Raw genomic sequence first — 19,354 nt, 5'->3', positions numbered from 1 at the left:
GGGTTAAACCACAGACCCTAGGACTTGCCGATCAGAAGGCTGGCGGTTCGAATCACCGCGACGGGGTGAGCTCCTGTTGCTCGGTCCCTGCTCCTGCCAACCTAGCAGTTTGAAAGCACATCAAAGTGCAAATAGATAAATAGGTACCGCTCCGGCAGGAAGGTAAACGGCATTTCCGTGCATTGCTCTGGTTCGCCAGAAGTGGCATAGTCATGCTTGCCACATGACCTGGAAGCTGTACGCCGGCTCCCTTGGCCAATAAAGCGAGATGAGCGCCACAACCCCAGAGTCGGTCACGATTGGGCCTAATGTTCAGGGGTCCCTTTACCTTTACCTTATATGCAGGATGCATATAAAGGTTCGGGGATAATTTATCACCACTTCCAATAGCCACAGATTTGATGGTCACTTCAAGCGTATTGTTCCCTTTCGACCTGCATGGCTGACACTTAGCCTGAGCTTTTTAGTCTCTTCCTGGAGCAACTTGGAGAATCTTGGAAGACACATGTCCCATGTGATGTAGCATCAAGGTGTACAGTGGTACCTTGGTTTAAGAACAGCTTAGTTTATGAACAACTTGGATTAAGAACGCTGCAAACCCAGAAGTAGGTGTTTTGGTTTGTGAAATTTGCCTTGGAAGCAGAACATGTTCCGCTTCCTGTTGAGTGTGTTCCATTTGTAAATTGAGTCCCCCGTTGCTATGGGAAAGCCTTAGTTTGACAACGCTTTGGTTTAAGAACGGACTTCCGGAACGGATTAAGTTCGTAAACTGAGGTACCACTGTATATAACTTTTCCTCACTTAAATGCTTTATTCCTGATTTGTTCCGTTATAGGGTTGCCATATTTCAAGAAGTACAAATCCAGACATAGTTGCTCCAAAAAGTTGCTGAGCTTTTTTTTTTTTTTTTACAATCGTCCAAATTTGTGATCGACAACAGCGGACAGCGGGGTGACGAGAGGGCTTCCAAAATCACCGTCTAGGAGGCAACAAAGGAAGCGGCCGCTGAACAGAGAACGAAATCCCAGACATTTACTATTAAATTAAAATTTTCCCCAGGGTGCCAATTTAGCCGCCCCCCCCCGACATTACCGGAATTTTCCGGTATATATGGCAACCCTGTCTGTTATCGTTGAGAGCAAACTACGAAAGCTTTTCCTGTGCTTGGTGCCATTGAAATAACAGATGAATTCAGGCAGAGTCAGGGGAGGGAATCAAAGGAACGGGTACAAGTGAGTATAGGATGGAGAAAAGGAAACCAAATTTCTAACCTACATTTATGTAAGTTGCTGCCCACCGCGCCCCCACAGAGCAGAGGTGGGGGGAGGGGCGGAGGAAGAGGTAACAACATGCCAAAAAAAAAGTAGCATTGTGACATATTAAACCATACTCACCATTTAACCCACAATCTCACAAAGTTTCTGTGAAAAGGGCCCGTCTTGATCAAGTTTTGATGGGCTTTTAAACAGAAAGCAAAGCTGAGGAGCTGGAAAAGAATATTGTGGGAACGGGGGGGGGGGGGGGAGGTATCAAGCAACTCAGAGTGCAACCTATCAGAAAAATGTTAGATTTTTTTAGTTTTCGGTATCCCATCCTGCTTTTCTTTGACCGCAGGGTGCATACACGTCTACCTTTGCTCACAAGTCTAATTGCTGCCCTACAAACTTCAGTTATTAACCTTTTGTTTTCCAAAAAGAAAAAGAGAGGGAAACGTTTCAGTTCAAAGAAGACCGAGAAAGAATAATTCAAACATTTATTTTATTTCAATATTTCCAGGATGCTTCTCAGAATTACCCAAATTACTAGAGCAGGGTGGGAAAATTGGATGCAACTTTAGGACTTGGCAAATATGGCAAAGAGATGGCAGGCTTTCTCAGTGAAGAGATGCTACTTTTAAACTCATGAGTACACGCTGTATCTCTTTGGTTTTAGGTTCACCAGTTACACAAGAAGGGGGAATGGTATGTGCTGCAGAAGGGGAATGGTATGTGCTTCCTTTTGTTTCAGGGATGGAAGGCAGTGAGGCCCAATCACAGCAGTGCTGAATCCTAGATTTCACTCTTTTTTTAAAGGGATAGTCCTCAATTCTGCCCTTGAAAAGACCACAAAAATGTGAAACAGAGATGAGCTACGCTCAATGTTATCGCTCCCTCAGTATGCCACGGGTCCTTTTTTTGCGATGAGATTTATTACAGTGGTACCTCGATTTACATATGCCTCAGGTTACATACACTTCAGGTTACAGACTCCGCCAACCCAGAAATAGTACCTCAGGTTAAGAACTTTGCTTCAGGATGAGAACAGAAATCGGGCTCCGGCGACACAGCAGCAGCAGGAGGCCCCATTAGCTAAAGTGGTGCTTCAGGTTAAGAACAGTTTCAGGTTAAGTACGGACCTCCGGAACGAATTAAGTACTTAACCTGAGGTACCACTGTATTAATATGCAGGTTGGGAGTGTGTGTGTGTGGTGTGTGTGTGTGTGTGTGTGAACCACGTACTCCTTGGAGGAAAAGGTGGGCTATAAATGCAAAACAACAACAACAACAAAAAACACAAGCTCTACTACTTAAGGAAGCTGGAGGGGCAAGCCAGATGGAGATGTCAGTCACCAACCTGGCAACCAGAGATCTCCCTGGGGTCGTAATTGGACCCACGCCAGTCGCAAAAACGCACCTGGTGCCTGGCTAATTTCAAACACTGGACTGTGCCCTGTGGAGTGTGTCAGAGAGGAGGGGGATAGAAAGTAAGAAGGAGTCCGCTGCACAACACATCTGGCTGTAAAACCTATAAAGCCTTGGACGGCTCAGGACCAGCTCTTTCTATATGAATCTACCCAGACCCTGAGATCATCTTCTGAGGCCTTTCTTCATGTGCCTCCTCCTTGAGAGGTCCGGAGCATGGCTCCCATCTGTGGAATGCTTTCCCCAGGGAAGGTTGCCTGGTGCCTTCATTATACACCTTTAGGCAGGCAAAATGTTCTTTTTTAACCAAGCCCTTGGTTGATCTGATTTACATCCTATGCCCTTTTAAAATGTGTGGGGGTTTTTTTGTTGTTGGAGGGAGGCTACTGGTTTGTTGTTTATTTTTATTATGTATTTTGTGGTTTTCTATTTTGATTTTATTCTGTGAACTGCCCTGAGACCGCCGGGGAATAGGGCGGTATAAAAATTAAATAAATAAATAAATAAATAAATAAAGCTGGTGGTTCGATCCCCACTGAGGAAGGGCTGGATTCCTGCACTGCAGGGGACTGGAGGAGATGACTAGACGACCCCGGGGGGATCCCTTGCAACTACTCACCTTGCCACAACCCGGCGGCCCCCAGAGGATGAACGAGGGGATTTCGTGCACTTCCAGCAGGGAGCGCAGGAGCGTCCGTTCGCCCAGCGCCTGATCCTGCCCCACGTAGTCTTCCAGGAGGCTGGGCCGCAGCTTGTCCGCCAGGGGCTTCCCTTCCAGCTTTCGGGCCAGGCTTTCCCAGCCCAGCTCGGAGCCACGCGCACCTGAGCCCCGATGATCCTCCCCGTCCGGCTGTTTCTCTCCCGTTTGCGCCCGGGATGGAGATGGAGACGGGGCGGCGGCAGCAGCAGAGGCGCTCCGAGGTGTCCCGGAGCTCCTGGCCTTGTGGAAAAGGGAGAACAGCGGGGCTGAATCGGGTCTACCCATCCCCGCGCGCTCTTCCCCGCTGCTCCTCTCCGGGGAGTTGGAGAGGCGCATTTTCTTCCGGCAAGACGCGCCCATCCCCGCGTCCTTTGGGCTGCTGCTGCTGCTGCCGTCGATGCCGCTTCGCTCCGCATCCTCTGGGACTTCGCTGCCTCCCGCTTCGCTTTGCTGCTGCAAACATCTGTCCAGATGTGAGTTGATGGAGGTGGCGGGGAGCTCCCGCAGGCAAACGGGGCAGGTCACGAAAAGCCCTTCCTCCACGTCCTCTCCTTCCATTTCCAGGGCCAAGGAAAGAGGGGGGAATCCCACGGAATTGAGGCTGGCTCCTTGGCTTCTCCCCCTTGCCTCTTGGAAAGGCACCTCTTTTAGGGATCCTCTCCAAGGAGACAGAGATCCAAAACAGTCAAAACGAAACCAGAAGTTGAGCTATAGGAACTTGCCCGGGCAGGAAGAGGAGAAAAGTTAACACCTCCTTTCCCGACAAGCCCAGCGGGCTGTCGGGAATCGTAGTTCTTTAAGCGGGAGGAGCCATAGCTGTCAACTTTTCGCTTTTTAAAAGGGGAATTCCCTTATTCCGAATAGGATTCCTCGCAAGAAAAGGGAAAAGTTGACAGCTATGGGTCCTGCCGAGCTCGACTGAAGTTGGATCGGAGCTTGAGAGGCGGACGGAAAATGCCATAATCGCTAACATTTGTTGTGCATAATGTGCACAGCCATTTATACAAATTAGACATGCCTTTTACACATTACTCGCCTCAGTACAGGGGCACTCAGTGGGCAGGTTTTTCAGTCCTGTCCCATGGATACCTGCTTCCAAGAAGATAGAACTGCACATTAACCCCTCCCCCCGAAATTTGGGGAGCCCTCTGTTCAGGGATTTGGCGGTTGTGAAAGCTTTTGTACACTAAGCATCATCCTCGTGATTATTAGGGATCAGGTCCTAAGGAATCTCCATAGTCAAAGACTATAAATTAAAGTTCAGTTGTGCATGCTTTTGAAACACTGTTTTGTGGCAATCGATTGAAGATTTGCTCAATAGGCACATGCAGGTCTGGCTGCTATGCTGTTCTGAATACATGGCTTTGCTGGATGCTAAGTTTGCTGCCATGTTAAACACATTCTGTTTGTTTCCTTTTATTGCAGACAACAGACAGGAGATATCGGGAGCCACTCCTATTCAGTACTTTACGGAACCATGATGGAGAAACATGTTGTAGCTTACCATTCGAAATTCTATAAGATCAACCGGATGGATGAAATGAACACGCGGTATTACAACAGCCGGGAGGACACCATGGCGTTCTTCCAAAAATTGGAGGCAGTCAAAAGCGAAGAAGAGGTATGTGAAGATTACAAATGTGTGTGTGTGTGTGTGTGTACGCGCACACACGCACACACACAGAATCATCCATTCACACACAGAATGAAGTAAACACTTGTGTGCGTATAAAAGGTTACAAACTATTGGTCTGCTTTCTGTGACATCAGATGGTTGCTGAACAGAGAAGCATGTTCGTGAACATATTATCTTCTTGGAAATATAAAATTATTCCAAGCAGGTCCTGGCCAATACATTTTGGTGCCTGAGGCGAACCACAAAATGATGCCTCCCTCACCATCAGGGAAGAAGGGAGTGAGTGAAGATGTACGCCAGGAACATCATCTGCCAGCGTGGCTGCTGCTGCCTCAGGCGGTCGCCTCATCTTGCCTCGTGGCCAGTCTCGATTCAAAGGCTGATTTGACTAAGGATAGTCAAAAAGTTGGTCCACTTGATGATTCCTAGGGTAGAAGATGTCATGTTGCACATGGGTGTAGGATTGGAGTAAGGCTGTGATGGTTTGAAAGTGGTGTATAAACAATTTCAGTAAATGAATACAGTTGAAAGCAGTTGGATTAGTTGAGGGAGGTGACAGGACTGAGAGCTTATGGTTTCCGTGTTGCCTGTGTGAAAGTTTTCAAAAGACTGAAATAAAAGGTGCTATGAGGTTTCGAGGTGTCTTACAGTGTAAGACCACATAATTATGACCATATGTGATTATGTCTGTTTTGAAACCAGTAGGAATGTTTCAGAGCATGTGGCCTTGGTTTGTGCTAGAAAGCTGTACATTAGTACCTTGGTTCCCGAAGGGCTTAGTTGACAAACAAATCGGCTCCCGAACGCCGCAAACCTGGAAGTAAGTGTTCCGGTTTGTGAACGTTTTTTGGAAGCCAAAAACATATAGGCATTGCTCCCATGTTTTATTGCTGCAAGTGACTGAACAAATCCTTGTGCTTAAATTTGGTGCAAAAAGATTGTGCAATCTAAGATTACAATTTTTAAGGTTGCTGACAGGAGGTTTGTTTTGTACTTGTTCGGTTGTTTCAAAGGGCAAAGGAAGTAATTTTAAAAGATCTTTGCGCTTGGCTAATTGTGAAGGGTATCTGAAATTAATCTCATACAAGGAGCAGTTGCACAACTTTCCTCTAGGTGGAAGTCTCCTCCACGTTGAGCACTCCACAAAATACTGTCCTCCTTCTCCCGTCCACTTTTTGCTATATTAAAGGGAATCATGCAGGAGCAGTGATGGCAAATTTCACCTGTGGCTTTAATTAGTTAAAAATAGGTTTCATTGAGAAAAGAAAAAGCCCTGCATGGTTACTTCCAAGTACATGTATTGTGTTTGGATCGTGGTATTGACTGCTAGGTTTCAAACTGTATTTCATATGTATTTCCCTTCTACATACAGCTGCATTTGGGTCAGAACTTTCATATTGCTTAAATTGGGCTTGGGGCGGCAGGACAGATGTGTGGGGAAGAAGGGAAAACACAGAGAACCCAGGTAAGAGCTGCACTCCTGAAGCTTCTCACCACTTAGAGAAATTGGAAATAGGCAACAGTACTTTTATGCACACAGCCTGAAAAGCACGCTGATCAGCTTGAACACTGACCGCTTGGCAGATTGGTTTTCCAAACCATGCAGTTACAAACTTTAGCCAGTGCTATCGCCAATTTGCACCCCGACTGCAGACCCTCCAAATGTCCCTTTTTTCCAGGGACAGTACTGGATTTACAGAAGCTGTCCCAGTTTCCAATTTGATCCCAGAATGTCCTGCTTTTCCTTAGGATGTCCCTATTTTTGTCAGACAAATGTTGAAGGGTGTGGTTGTTGTTGTTGTTGTTTAGTCGTTTAGTCGTGCCCGATTCTTCATGACCCCATGGACCAGAGCACGCCAGGCACTCCTGTCTTCCACTGCCTCCCGCAGTTTAGTCAAACTCATGTTGGTAGCTTCGAGAACACTGTCCAACCATCTGCGCTCCGGCGGGAAGGTAAACGGCGTTTCCGTGCGCTGCTCTGGTTCGCCAGAAGCGGCTTAGTCATGCTGGCCGCATGACCCGGAAGCTCCCTCGGCCAGTAAAGCGAGATGAGCGCCGCAACCCCAGAGTCGGCCACGAATGGCCCTAATGGTCAGGGGTCCCTTTACCTTTTTATATTGTCCATTGCCCAATTTTAACATTTAACATATGTAACAGATTTCCACCCCTTGTTTTGATGTCTCTGCCCTCCACCCACACCCAAGTCCCTTGCATCTCCCTTGCATTTTTCCCCTCTCCTCCCTTTTCAGCTATTAGAGGGATAGAAAACGATAGAGCAGATGACTTGCAGCAGAAGTTAGGAACTGCTGAGGTTGATGCTCACAGCCCTGGTCCATTTGAGAATGTCAGATGAATTATCTTCCAAGCGAGGCTCTGCCCATCTTCTCTGCACCTGTTTCGTGCTTGTCACTGGGCCATCACGTTGCTTCCCTTATAGGTCTGATCAAGTTTGCCAGTGGATTCCTTCCAGCCGGCAGCATATCCATGCCTTCCATAGCTAGGTAGTTCTGGCTGGGCTGAGCAAGGCCACTGAATGAGCCCGGCAAAATTTCCCTAGCAATGCCCCAAACCTGCCCCCAATACTAAAACATCCCCACCCCACCCACCCCAAAATGGGTCTCTTTTCGAAAGGAAAAGCTGTCTGGATCGCTGGTTGCTTCTGCTTCTTAGCCTCATTCCTTTGGCACGTGCTGTGGACTCTCTTACTAAACCATGGAAGCAAGAGAAAGACCGAAGTATCTGCAGATACACAGGTAGCTGAAATGCTTTTGAGGAGGGTGGATACATTTCAGTAGCAGGCTTGCCTTTTGATACGGAGTCAACTGTTGATAGTTTGCAAAAACAGGTTATGGTGTCCAGGCAACATTCGCTTTATATGCTTTAAAGATTTTCCTAAGTGTATCTCTTCTTTTAGGCTTGCTGTATTTGAAAAACTGGTAAAAATGCAATTTTAGAAACTGAAAGAGACGAAATAGAAGTGCAAGATGATGTATTCTAGAGTTATATATCATAAGTTGGTGTAGAATTCTAGGCCAGTGGCATATTTTGTCTTCACATTTTGAAAGGTTGCATCCTTCCACCTTCATGGCCATCCTAAATTCTCATTGATCCATGAAACATCCTCTAGTGACCTCTGCTGGGAGAGACAATGTTTGTAGTTAGCTAACCTGTTACTTGTACCATTCATTATCAAGTCAACCCACTATTTGAACTCCCCTGAAAAGTATTTACAATCAGACTTCTCCGTCCCAACAGGCAAACTTCCATTATTTTACCCATTATTCGGTAGACAGGTCACCATGTCTTCTCTTTTCCCTCTCCATTTCCCCAAGCAGGAACAGATTTCCCATAGGATCGATTCGTATTTGATGATTGCAAAATAATGGTTTTATAGATGAATGCATATATTTTTTTTTATTCCTCAGTTAAGGACTCAAAGCTGGCCTTGCCATGTGTAAGATTATTCAGTTAGGAAAAAATGGTAAGCATGGTTTCGCTCAGTGGTGATGGAGTGGAGCAAATATAGGTGGAATAACACTCCTCTTTTGCGATCAAGTACATAGCTTGGAGATGCTCCTTTGCCCAGTGTTGTCATTGGAGACACAGTTCGCCTTCCAACTCTGGCTGGTTCACCAGTCATGGTTGTTCTGGGACCAAGATAGTCTGGAATCAGTCATCCATACTCTGGTGACTTTGCACTTGGATTATTGTTTTATGTGCCCTACATAGCGCTGTCCCTAAAGGCTGTCTGGAAGTGGTGAAGAATGTGGCTGCCTGGTTCCTCATTGGAACAGCCGGACTGGAAGGTGTAATACCTATCCTAAATAAGGTAAAGGTAAAGGGATCCCTGACCATTAGGTCCAGTCGTGGCCGATTCTGGGGTTGCGGCTCTCATCTCGCTTTATTGGCCGAGGAAGCTGGCGTACAGCTTCCAGGTCATGTGGCCAGCATGACTAAGCTGCTTCTGGTGAACCAGAGCAGCGCACGGAAATGCTGTTTACCTTCCCGCTGGAGTGGTACCTATTTATCTACTTGCACTTTGACGTGCTTTCAAACTGCTAGGTTGGCAGGAGCAGGGACCGAGCAACAGGAGCTCACCCCATCGTGGGGATTTGAACCGCTGACCTTCTGATTGGCAAGTCCTAGGCTCTGTGGTTTAACCCACAGCGCCACCCGCGTCCCGCATCCTAAATATTATCCTAAATGATAATAATATAATAATAAATTATGACCTCTGGCCTGGCCTCCCCAGCTACTCTGGGCGGCTCCCAACAGAATATTAAAAACATGATAAAAAAATTAAACATTAAAAACTTCCCTAAAAAGGGCTGCCTTCAGGTGTCATCTAAAAGTCAGATAGTTGTTTATTTCCTTGACATCTGGTGGGAGGGCATTCCACAGGGCGGGCACCCCCACTGAGAAGGCCCTCTGCCTGGTTCCCTGTAACCTCACTTCTAAATGCACTGGATTGGCTGCCTATGGGCTACCAAACCCGGTTCAAGGTTCTGGCAAGGCCTTAAATGTTTCAGGTATTTATTTGTTGTTGTTGTTTAGTCGTTTAGTCGTGTCCGACTCTTCGTGACCCCATGGACCAGAGAACGCCAGGCACTCCTGTCTTCCACTGCCTCCCGCAGTTTGGTCAAACTCATGCTGGTAACCTCGAAAACACTATCCAACTATCTCGTCCTCTGTCGCCCCCTTCTCCTTGTGCCCTCCATCTTTCCCAACATCAGGGTCTTCTCCAGGGAGTCTTCTCTTCTCATGAGGTGGCCAAAGTACTGGAGCCTCAGCTTCACAATCTCTCCTTCCAGTGAGCACTCAGGGCTGATTTCCTTCAGAATGGATAGGAGCAGCTTTTTCAGTGCTAGTCAATTCAATCCTTGAGATAAGCATCACAGCACTCCAAGATTGCACAGTATGGGGATGGATGAAAAAGTCTTCCCTATGGTGGAATTCAAACTTTGGACTAGGTGGAGAGGTATGGGTATCTTTTGTTCTGACTGACAGATCCAGTTTTTAACCACAGTGAAATATTATTCCAGGACACCTCCTATAATCCCTAAGGAGCAGGACTAGTGGTTAGGATGGGGAGTGTTGTGGTCCAAGAACATCTGGTGACCCAATTTGAGAAACACTGAGTTTCAACCAATAGCCCATTTAGCTCGTTATTGCCTGTATCAGTTGCAGCTCTTCTTGTGATGTGAGGAGTGACAGATGCCAATGAAGATGGTTTCTGTGAACCCCTCATGGTTGCAAAGAGGCTTATCCTTCAGGGTGGGAAGGATAAACTCCCAGCATCCACCACTCAGCTGGTCTGAAGTCCTTCCTGTCCTTTGCACATTTGAACGTGTCTAATAGATATATTCTAGAAAGTTGTTTGTTGGTTTGCTATGCATTTGGACACCCCTTAAAATATAACCAAATTTTGCATGATGGTTTCTGAGACCAAGGAGCCCGGCTTCTGTAAATATATGGTAGCTGGACGCCACTGGGAATCAAGATGGCAGAATGAGCCATTCAAAACGGCACTGGTTTTTTTGTGTGTGTCTTAGAATTCCCAGGCAATGCTAAATATGAAACTGCTGCTATCTCATCAATCTCATTCGGCTATCTATCTGGGCACATGGACTACTAATAGTAATATATATGTTTAAGTTAGAATTGAGGGAATACTTTTATTGCTAATGTGATCTGGCAATATTTCTTCCCTTGTTCTTTTGTTGTATTTGCAACATATAAAATTATTATTATTAAGTAAGGGGCTGAAAAATAAAAGAGTCACACTTGTTTTATACAGTGGTACCTCAGGTTACAGACTCTTCAGGTTACAGACTCTTCAGGTTACAGACTCCGCTAACCCAGAAATAGTATCTTGGGTGAAGAACTTTGCTTCAGGATGAGAACAGAAATCGGGCGGCAGCAGCACAGTGGCAGCGGGAGGCCCCATTAGCTAAAGTGGTACCTCAGGTTAAGAACAGTTACAGGTTAAGAACGGACCTTCAGAACAAATTAAGTTCTTAATCTGAGGTACCACTGTATTTTCTTTCTAATTCTGCTGTGTTATGGCTGTGTTATACATATTTTGTTGCGTGCAAATGGCTGGAACTGTCCAGCGGCTGCTATTACATGCAAACTTTCCACCCATTTTGATATTTATTGCACCTTCGTGTGCCCATCCAAATTTCTTGGAGAATTCTGCCATTTCCATATTGATTCTCTGGCTGGGCTTATATGCTGGGCCATATAAGAAGGGACATTACAAGATCATTAACTATGGCTCCAACAGCATTTAAATTTTTGATGGCTCCTCTGCAACAGTGAAGTAAAAACATACTCTCCAAGTGTCCCATTTTTCTAGGGAGAGTCCTGGAATTACAGAAGCCACCATGGTTTCTGATTTGATCTTGGAATGTCTCCCCCCCCTTTTTCCTCCCCTCCACATCTAGGATAACATTCAAAAATAGTGTGTGTGTGTGTGTGTGTGTGTGTGTGTGTGTGTAGTTACAAAAACGGAATCCTATTTATACGGAAAATAAAATCCCTGCACCAAATGAATGAAGCTGCCATACGAATCCCTTCCTATAATTTTGAAGGAAAAGGTCATCAATCCACTTTAAATTTTTTAATTGCGATGCTTCTACAGCCAGCCATTTATTAGGAAACGCGGAGAGAGTTGATTCATTTATTGTAAATGGAGCCCTATTATTATTACATCCTGCCTTTTTCCCTGACAGGGACTCCTCAAGGCAGCTTACTGCTAAAATGTTATTTCATTTCATTTATCTGTGGAAGGTGTTTCACGTGATATTTCCTCTCACACGTTTGTCTTTACAACAATCCTGTGTGGTAGGTTGGGCGCCGAGGTTGTAATTGGCTCAAGGTGACCAATGTAGATGTGTATATGATGCATAGCTGTCAACTTACAGATTTGAAACTAAGGGACCAGCAGCCTCGAAAATAAGGGATCAGCAGCCAAAATAAGGGATCAACAATTACTTTGATAAAATACATATTTTGTTGCGTGCAAATGGCTTTAGATACCTATTAGGTCCATAAATTACCATATAGCATATATTCAACACAAAAAAACAGCAACAATTTGTTGTTGACAAAGGACATCTGGACATAGAAAGGGCCCCATTACCTTCAGTAGCTTATTTAAGGGACATCATCAATAAGGGACAGCAGCGGGACATGGCGCTGGGATAAGGGACTGTCCCGCCAAATAAGGGACACTTGACAGCTATGATATGATGTATTTGTGTGTGGTGAGATTAAATATGGGAGAAACTTCCTGAGGAACAATAAGATGTTCCCTATATTCTTCGGAGCAATGTTGGGTGGGTATTAAAAAATAAATGCTTTAACCAAGCATTTAAACCACCCAACTGTAAGCCACCCAACTTGGCCAACAAGACTCAAAGAAATGAAATCAGTCTCAAAGGCCCACATCATGAAAAAGAGAGAATGTGTACATTTTTATTCAGTTAAGTATAGCTTTCTAGAAAGGCGGATTGTGACACAGGTCCCAGCACATGCGCTTGTCAATCAAAAGAAAGACGTGTTTCTCACATTGCTTGAGGCTTGGCATCTGTTTCCTCTTACATGTCGCACTTGCTATGTGTTAGCCACTTGTCTGCTGAATAAAAATAAGATCTAAGAATTTGTTAATTAGTCCCACCAGATCTGGATGTCTGTGTACGAGAACTTCATTACTCTCTCTTTTTATATTACTCTTTATCTGGTTACATTCAACGACCTTGAAGGAAACCTGACCCCATAGCTACATTCCAAAGTCACAAAGGGTAGCACAACATTCGGCAAATGCCATTAATTCCTTAATTAATGTGTGTGTGTGTTCTACGAGCCACGGTATTTTCAAACACTGTTTCTGACTCGAGCCAATCATAGAAATGTTCCTTCTGGAATTGCATCTTGTAATATTAACTTGTTTGTGTTGGATGTATTTATGATAGATAGAAAGGGCAATGAACAGTGACCACCATTGACCAAACTGTAATTAGTGATGCCACAGAACTGTGTAGTTCAGGCATAGACAAACTCGGCCCTCCAGATGTTTTCGGACTACAACTCCCATCATCCCTAGCCAACAGGACCAGTGGTGAGGGGTGATGGGAGTTGTAGTCCCAAAACATCTGGGGACCCGAGCTTGCCTATGTCTGGTATAGTTAATCAGTTTGGAGGCCAAAAATGACCAGTTCAAAAATGACCAGTCTTTTTGTACAAATTTTGTTATGTTGGGAGAATTGCATCACAACATTTGGAGAAATGCAGATGTTAAAAACTAGCATCAATGCATTTGATACTTTACAGAATTACTTAGTCAAAAATAGACAGACCCTGCCCACAAGGAGCTTACAACCTAGAATAGACAAAGTTGAACTCAACAAACAGAGGAGAGGAAGATACAGTGGTGCTTCAGGTTAAGAACAGTTCCAGGTTAAGAACGGACCTCCGGAACAAATTAAGTACTTAACCTGAGGTACCACTGTATTAGTTTAGGATGAAGATGGATATGGACCAACCTCTTTAAAAAACGGATTACAGTGGTACCTTGGGTTAAGTACTTAATTTGTTCTGGAGGTCTGTTCTTAACCTGAAACTGTTCTTAACCTGAAGCACCACTTTAGCTAATGGGGCCTCCTGCTGCCGCTGCACCACCAGAGCACAATTTCTGTTCTCATCCTGAGGTACCACTGTACATTTGCATGTGAGGATTAAAATGATAAGCATGGCACAACCACGTACATTGTAGTGGCAGCGGGAAACTCCCCATATTCATTGAGTGTGTCACTTTTACGAGAGTCAAAGGACCCCTATATCTTCCTGCGCAAGATTGCTTTGTTTATTTAAAGAAACAACAAATATATCCATACCACTATCGGCCTGACTCTCATTTGCATTGCAGCACTTCTGGCAGCCAAAAGAGACCTTAAAATGAACTTAGCTCTCGTTTACACCCACTTTAAATTCCCTTTACATTGCCAGAAAATGAAGAGGCTTTTATATACAGTATCTGAGAATGTCCCTGCCCCTCACTGAATGGGTTAGTCTCATTTCATTCATCATTCGTATTTTGGTAGAGTGATTCTTCATGTCGTCTGACTGGGTTACCTGCCCATGTGGAAGAGCTAGGTCAGTTTTCATCTGTTAATGATAATGTGGGTTGGATGTTAACAGCTGGTGTGGGTCTCGTCTCCCAAATTATGTGTAGCTTAAGTGTCAAAACTCTGAAAACATTTGAGCAGCAAGGCTTCATGTCATTGCAATGTCTATTTCTTAATGCACCTGAGTATTCCATTCATGTTTTAAAATAATTGGGTGGGGTTTAAAAATTCTTTATCCTCAGACCTTTTTTTGGGACAAATTTCCATCAACGCAGCATATTGTGATGCTGAGTAAATTCAGGAAAATAGTACTAATTGCTATGGATTTGGTGTTTTTGAGTGTTAGCTGCAATAATCAACGCAATCCTGGCAGCTTAGTGTATAGCTAAATTTCAAAAATGCAAAATGTTGTGCTTGTTTTCCACAGAGAACACTATACTAACCCTTTAATTCACTTGAATTGACTTTGTGTAGTATGTAGAGTTTTGAATGCTTAGGATATGACTGCATACCCTCCAACATTTCTCCGATTAAAATAGGGACATCCCATCCCATAATGATAATTTTACTATTTATACCCACACATCTTATTGGGTTGCCCCAGCTCCTTGGAGGAAAAGGTAGGATATAAATGAAATAAACGAATGAATGAGTTAACATACCCTCCAATATTTCTCGGATGAAAACAGGGACGTCCTATTTCACAACAACAACAACAACAGCAACAACAACCATTTTATTATTTACACTCCACCCATCTGAATGGCACTCTGGGCAGCTTCCAACATATGTAAAAACGTAATTAAACATTAAAAAGCTACCATACAGGGCTGCCTTCAGATGCCATCTAAAGTTATTTATCTCCTTGGCTCAGGGGAGTTGCTTCCCAACTGCCAATGTTTTAATTAAACTCCAGTGTCAAGATTTAATTGCTAGTTTGTGCATGGAATGGGAGAGACATCTTTTCCTTTGGGCCAGGCAGCGAATTGTCTTGAGTGGGGACCCACATGTTGTGGGGAAGGAGGGGAGAAATTGACTTTGCCATGGCTACTGGTACATGGACAATGACGTCTGTTAGCAGAGGAAGGTAAACTGCTCTGAGTTATGCTTTATGAATGCCAGCATCAAATAGAGAAGTAGTCTGTCAGGAACTTGGGAAGGAAACATTAAGGTTGCAGTGACCTCCAGTGGTGAAAAAATATCCTAAGGATAATGGTTCCTTGGCATCTGAGCCATGAACGGAACAGGAGCGAACTTTTCAGCTGTGTTATGGATTTTCTGACCCGAGAGTAACAGTGGAGCTTACTTTCAAGTAAATGTGTACAGGATTGTACTGCTGTTGTGTTTTCGTGTGATTGCTGGTTTCACTTTTTCCTTGAGTCTTGTTTTGTGTGGTGATGCTGGGATATATGATTTTTAAAAATATAAACTTACAACAACAAAAACAGTTCCAAATCCAAAGATTGAGATTGCTCTGAATCTCCTGACTTCCCTCCATCCCTTCCATGGGTCCTAACGGTATTATTTACAACTGCATATCAATACTTATCCAAATTTTTAATCCTTCTAAATTATCCATGCTTTCCATTACTTTGCAAGTGTGGTTAAAATCCTGCTAATGCTTTAACCTGCTCACAGTGGTCTCGTAAATAAATTATAAACTTTTCCCATTCCTTGTGAAAGTTCTTGTCTTCTTGGTGATTTTGGTTTTTTGTTGTGTTTTGTAAATTTGTATTCTTTTGATTGTGTAATCCATTTTGAAAGGTATGTGTGAAAGCATTAGTATGAATAATAAGTAATAAACAGAACACCAAAGACTGGCATCAGCACCCAAAATTCAAGTGCTTCAGAAATATCCACTAATGTTGCCAAGGCTATCCCCCATCCCCATACCAGGCAGCTGAGTCTGAAAGCTGACCGCCATTTAAATTACCCACAATGCCCGCAGCATGCTGTCACTTCACAGCACTGTGGAAAATATACTGTGCCTTCTGTGGTCGCTTAATGTGGGGATGTTTCTTGGTCTGACCTTTTCTGCAGTTAAAGAAAATGTTTATTATCAGTCCAGCATACAGCTGTATATAGGGAGTAAGAAACAGCAGGAAAAGGTTTAACTTCATGACAAAACAAATATTATTTTTCTTAATATAAGGCCATGTGGGTATTTTGCATTGGTTGGAAAGCTAATGGAAGGAGATGTCTGTCTGTTTAAAAGCTTTTCATTCTGTCCTCCAGTCAGTGTAGAAATTCAGGGCAGTGCACAATTAAATCGATCGGACATGAAATGCAGAAATAAAATAACAGGAGGCAAATCTTAAAACACTCACTAAGTTATAACAATGTATCTGTGAGGCAAGTTTCTATGTGGAGAGCTTTTTAGAGACAGGTTGCCACTACCAAAAAGGTCCTTCCCTTTGTTGCCACCAGTGCCGGATTTACGTATAAGCTATACAAGCTATAGCTTGGGGCCCTGCTCTCTTGGGGCCCCCCAAAAAATGTAAAGAAAAAAATACAATTACTTTGATAAAATAAATATTTTGTTATGTGCAAATGGCTTTAGATACCTATTAGGTCCATAAATTACCATATAGCATATATTCAACACAAAAAACAGTGACAGTTTGTTGTTGACAAAGTACAGCTGGGCATATAAAGGGCCCCATTACCTTCAGTAGCTTAGGGCCTCATCAAACCTTAATCTGGCCCTGGTTGCCACTTAGCATAATTCTGCTAAAAGTGCCTGAGGAAGGGTCTAGCTCTGGGTGGGATTATATGGGAAGAACATGGCTTTCCGTTATTTGGCTTTCCTGTGAACAGAAAGAGGAGAAACTAGAACTTCCAGCCCACAGTAAATTGCAGCAGTGATGCAGATGAAATTCAGAGCCAAAACAGAGAAATTACCAGCTAACATGGACTGTGTTGCCCTACCTTGCCATTTAGGTAAAAAGCATCTCTGTGCCGTGCAAAGTTGTGTGAAGGGTTTCATTGCAGTTTGTGTGCTAAGGATAAAGATAACTTGACACACAGGAACAAAACTAGGTGCAGCTTTAATTGCAGGTTTTAGTGTGTGTGTGTGTGTGTGTGTGTGTGTGTGTGATGCAAACAGCAGTCACTGGAGAGTCCAAGTGGTTGTGGGACCACAGGGCATGAGGAGGGAGAGTTCAGTCCTTCCTCTCCTGCTATGGTTCTGGCTGAAAGTAGCAACAAGCTGCTTTTTTATCCCACTGGGGACGCAGTTTTGACTGGGACCACCCTCCCTACTACCATGTTAATGCCACATGCTGTTTGGCCGTGAGGGAGCGATCTGCACATTCATGCAAATCACCACTTACCTGCTGCCAAAGGCAAGTGAACATGGCTGATGGACAGGGACGAGTTGCTGTCCTTAATCTCTCTGTCCTTTTGCTTGCATACTTTCATTTATACATCTGTTCCCTCCTCTGATTAAGAGCAGCCTGCCTGCTCCACCTCCCAGGTCTTTGCAATGTATGTCTTTCCAAAAAGAATATCTCCTGCAAATTCATCAATTGATTTAAGTAGGGTAGTGCCATTGCAGACACAAGGAAGAACAATGTGTGATATATAATATGCAGGGGGGGTGGGACTTTAATGCTTTTGTTTGGTAGATAACTTGATCAGGTATAATAAACTAGATTTTCACAGAGCTGGAAAAACTAATAATCCATCTATGGTTTAGCAGGAGAAAGGATTGCATGACTCCTGTTTCCATGCGTAGTGAGGAAATCTTGCTTTCCACTTTTGTCTTGCACTGAGGATAGCAAGAATATTTTGATCCAAATTGGTGTTTTAACCTCATACGTTCTGGTGAGGAGACTTGAACTCTTCCACTTTACTTCCCTGTGACCTGTCAAATTGGGCACTTTGCTTTCATCCTGATTCCAATACCAGGAATAAACCGGACAAGAGGAGGAAAATAAATTCTCTTAAGCAATGGACAGAGAGCAGAAAGACTGTGTTCCTCTCAGCCATGCCTCCTCTCCTCTCCCAGCTGCTGGGTGACCTTGGGCTAGTCACACTTCTCTCTGAAGTCTCTCAGCCTCATTCACCTCACAGAGTGTTTGTTGTGGGGGAGGAAGGGAAAGGAGATTGTTAGCTGCTTTGAGACTCCTTAGGGTAGTGATAAAGCAGGATATCAAATCCAAACTCTTCTTCTTCTTCCCAACCTGATGTTGCTGAAAGTAGACTCTCTATCTGTAAACTCTACCTGTCCATGGAGAAGAATCATTTCAAATATATGTGGCTACCACAATCACATCTCATTTTGCCGTAACACCACCATGGGCAGGCTTGTAGTGTGCATGCCAGCTGTTTTCACCTTCTTTTCAAGGTTAATCAATTAAAAATAGAGGTTTGCGGAATCCAGCTCTAGAAACTGTCATGCAGAGCTTCCAGTATCTTCTCGGCTAGGCACACAACACCTGCTTACTGTCTGAGCAACCTGTCTTCAGGGACTCCCTGGAGACCGCGGTCACGTACAGATTAAGGATGTGGCTTTGAGGTCCAATTAAACGCTTCTCGTGGGCATCTAGAAATAGCCTGCCTATTTGCTGGAAATTGGAAAGCAGGGGGAAACGTGACTTGCACAGATGCCAGGAGGAAAAGGTGGCAAATAGTGCGCCCCTTGGAAGAGCTAGACATGTGCTTCCTTCCATGTAGGGTTTGTGCAGTTGTAAGACGGACATCGGGTTTCATGTCCATGTGAGAGATAATGGACCTTTGAAGAGATGTTGACAGCGTTTGTGCATCATGGAAATTTGGAAACCTGTAGCTGTCAACAGAGTAGCAGGTGCTGGTGCAGCAGAAACTCCAGCTTCTGATTCGGAAAGTGTTGGTGTAAGCTTGTCGCTGAGTCCTGTGTGTTCCGGCGAAAGTACCTTCCATGCATTTGCCTATTTTGGGCCGTTACTGTTTCTGTGATGACTTTCCCCCACGTGTTGTGTTTTCGAAACCATTAAAAACACCTGCGTTCTAGCCAAACCCAGCAAGTAAAGTTTTCAAGGGAGGAAAGATATTTATCCCCAAATGCTTTCTCTCTGCGTGGTTGCATGTGTGTGTGAGAGACTTTTATTAGCCGTTTTCCTGCTTAAATCTTGCCAGCAGAAGGGTGAAGTGGAAATCAGCTAAACGCTTCCTGCTTCAGAATTGCAATAACTGTGCTATAATTTGAGATGTGTGTTGTTGTTGTGTG

The 19,354-nt window shown here is 44.2% G+C and overlaps 2 protein-coding genes across 2 annotated transcripts in view; one reads left to right on the top strand and one right to left on the bottom strand.

Annotated features, from left to right (window-relative positions):
* The window catches only part of WRNIP1 (WRN helicase interacting protein 1), a 42,413-nt gene extending 38,280 nt beyond the window's left edge, over nucleotides 1-4,133 (bottom strand). Inside the window, exon 1 of the mRNA XM_083747312.1 lies at nucleotides 3,301-4,133. Coding sequence (XP_083603438.1) covers nucleotides 3,301-3,939 — 639 coding nt within the window. The 5' untranslated portion in view covers nucleotides 3,940-4,133. The remainder of the gene's footprint in view (nucleotides 1-3,300) is intronic.
* Nucleotides 1-19,354, top strand: part of MYLK4 (myosin light chain kinase family member 4) — a 92,157-nt gene that overhangs the window by 15,724 nt on the left and 57,079 nt on the right. Inside the window, exon 2 of the mRNA XM_083747263.1 lies at nucleotides 4,807-5,002. Coding sequence (XP_083603389.1) covers nucleotides 4,807-5,002 — 196 coding nt within the window. The remainder of the gene's footprint in view (nucleotides 1-4,806; nucleotides 5,003-19,354) is intronic.

Source organism: Podarcis gaigeae, assembly GCF_964106915.1.
Source record: "Podarcis gaigeae genome assembly, chromosome: 7".
NCBI lineage: Eukaryota > Metazoa > Chordata > Lepidosauria > Squamata > Lacertidae > Podarcis > Podarcis gaigeae.
The sequence above is the reverse complement of the archived record's forward strand: the minus strand, read 5'-3'. Positions and strand labels throughout refer to the sequence as shown.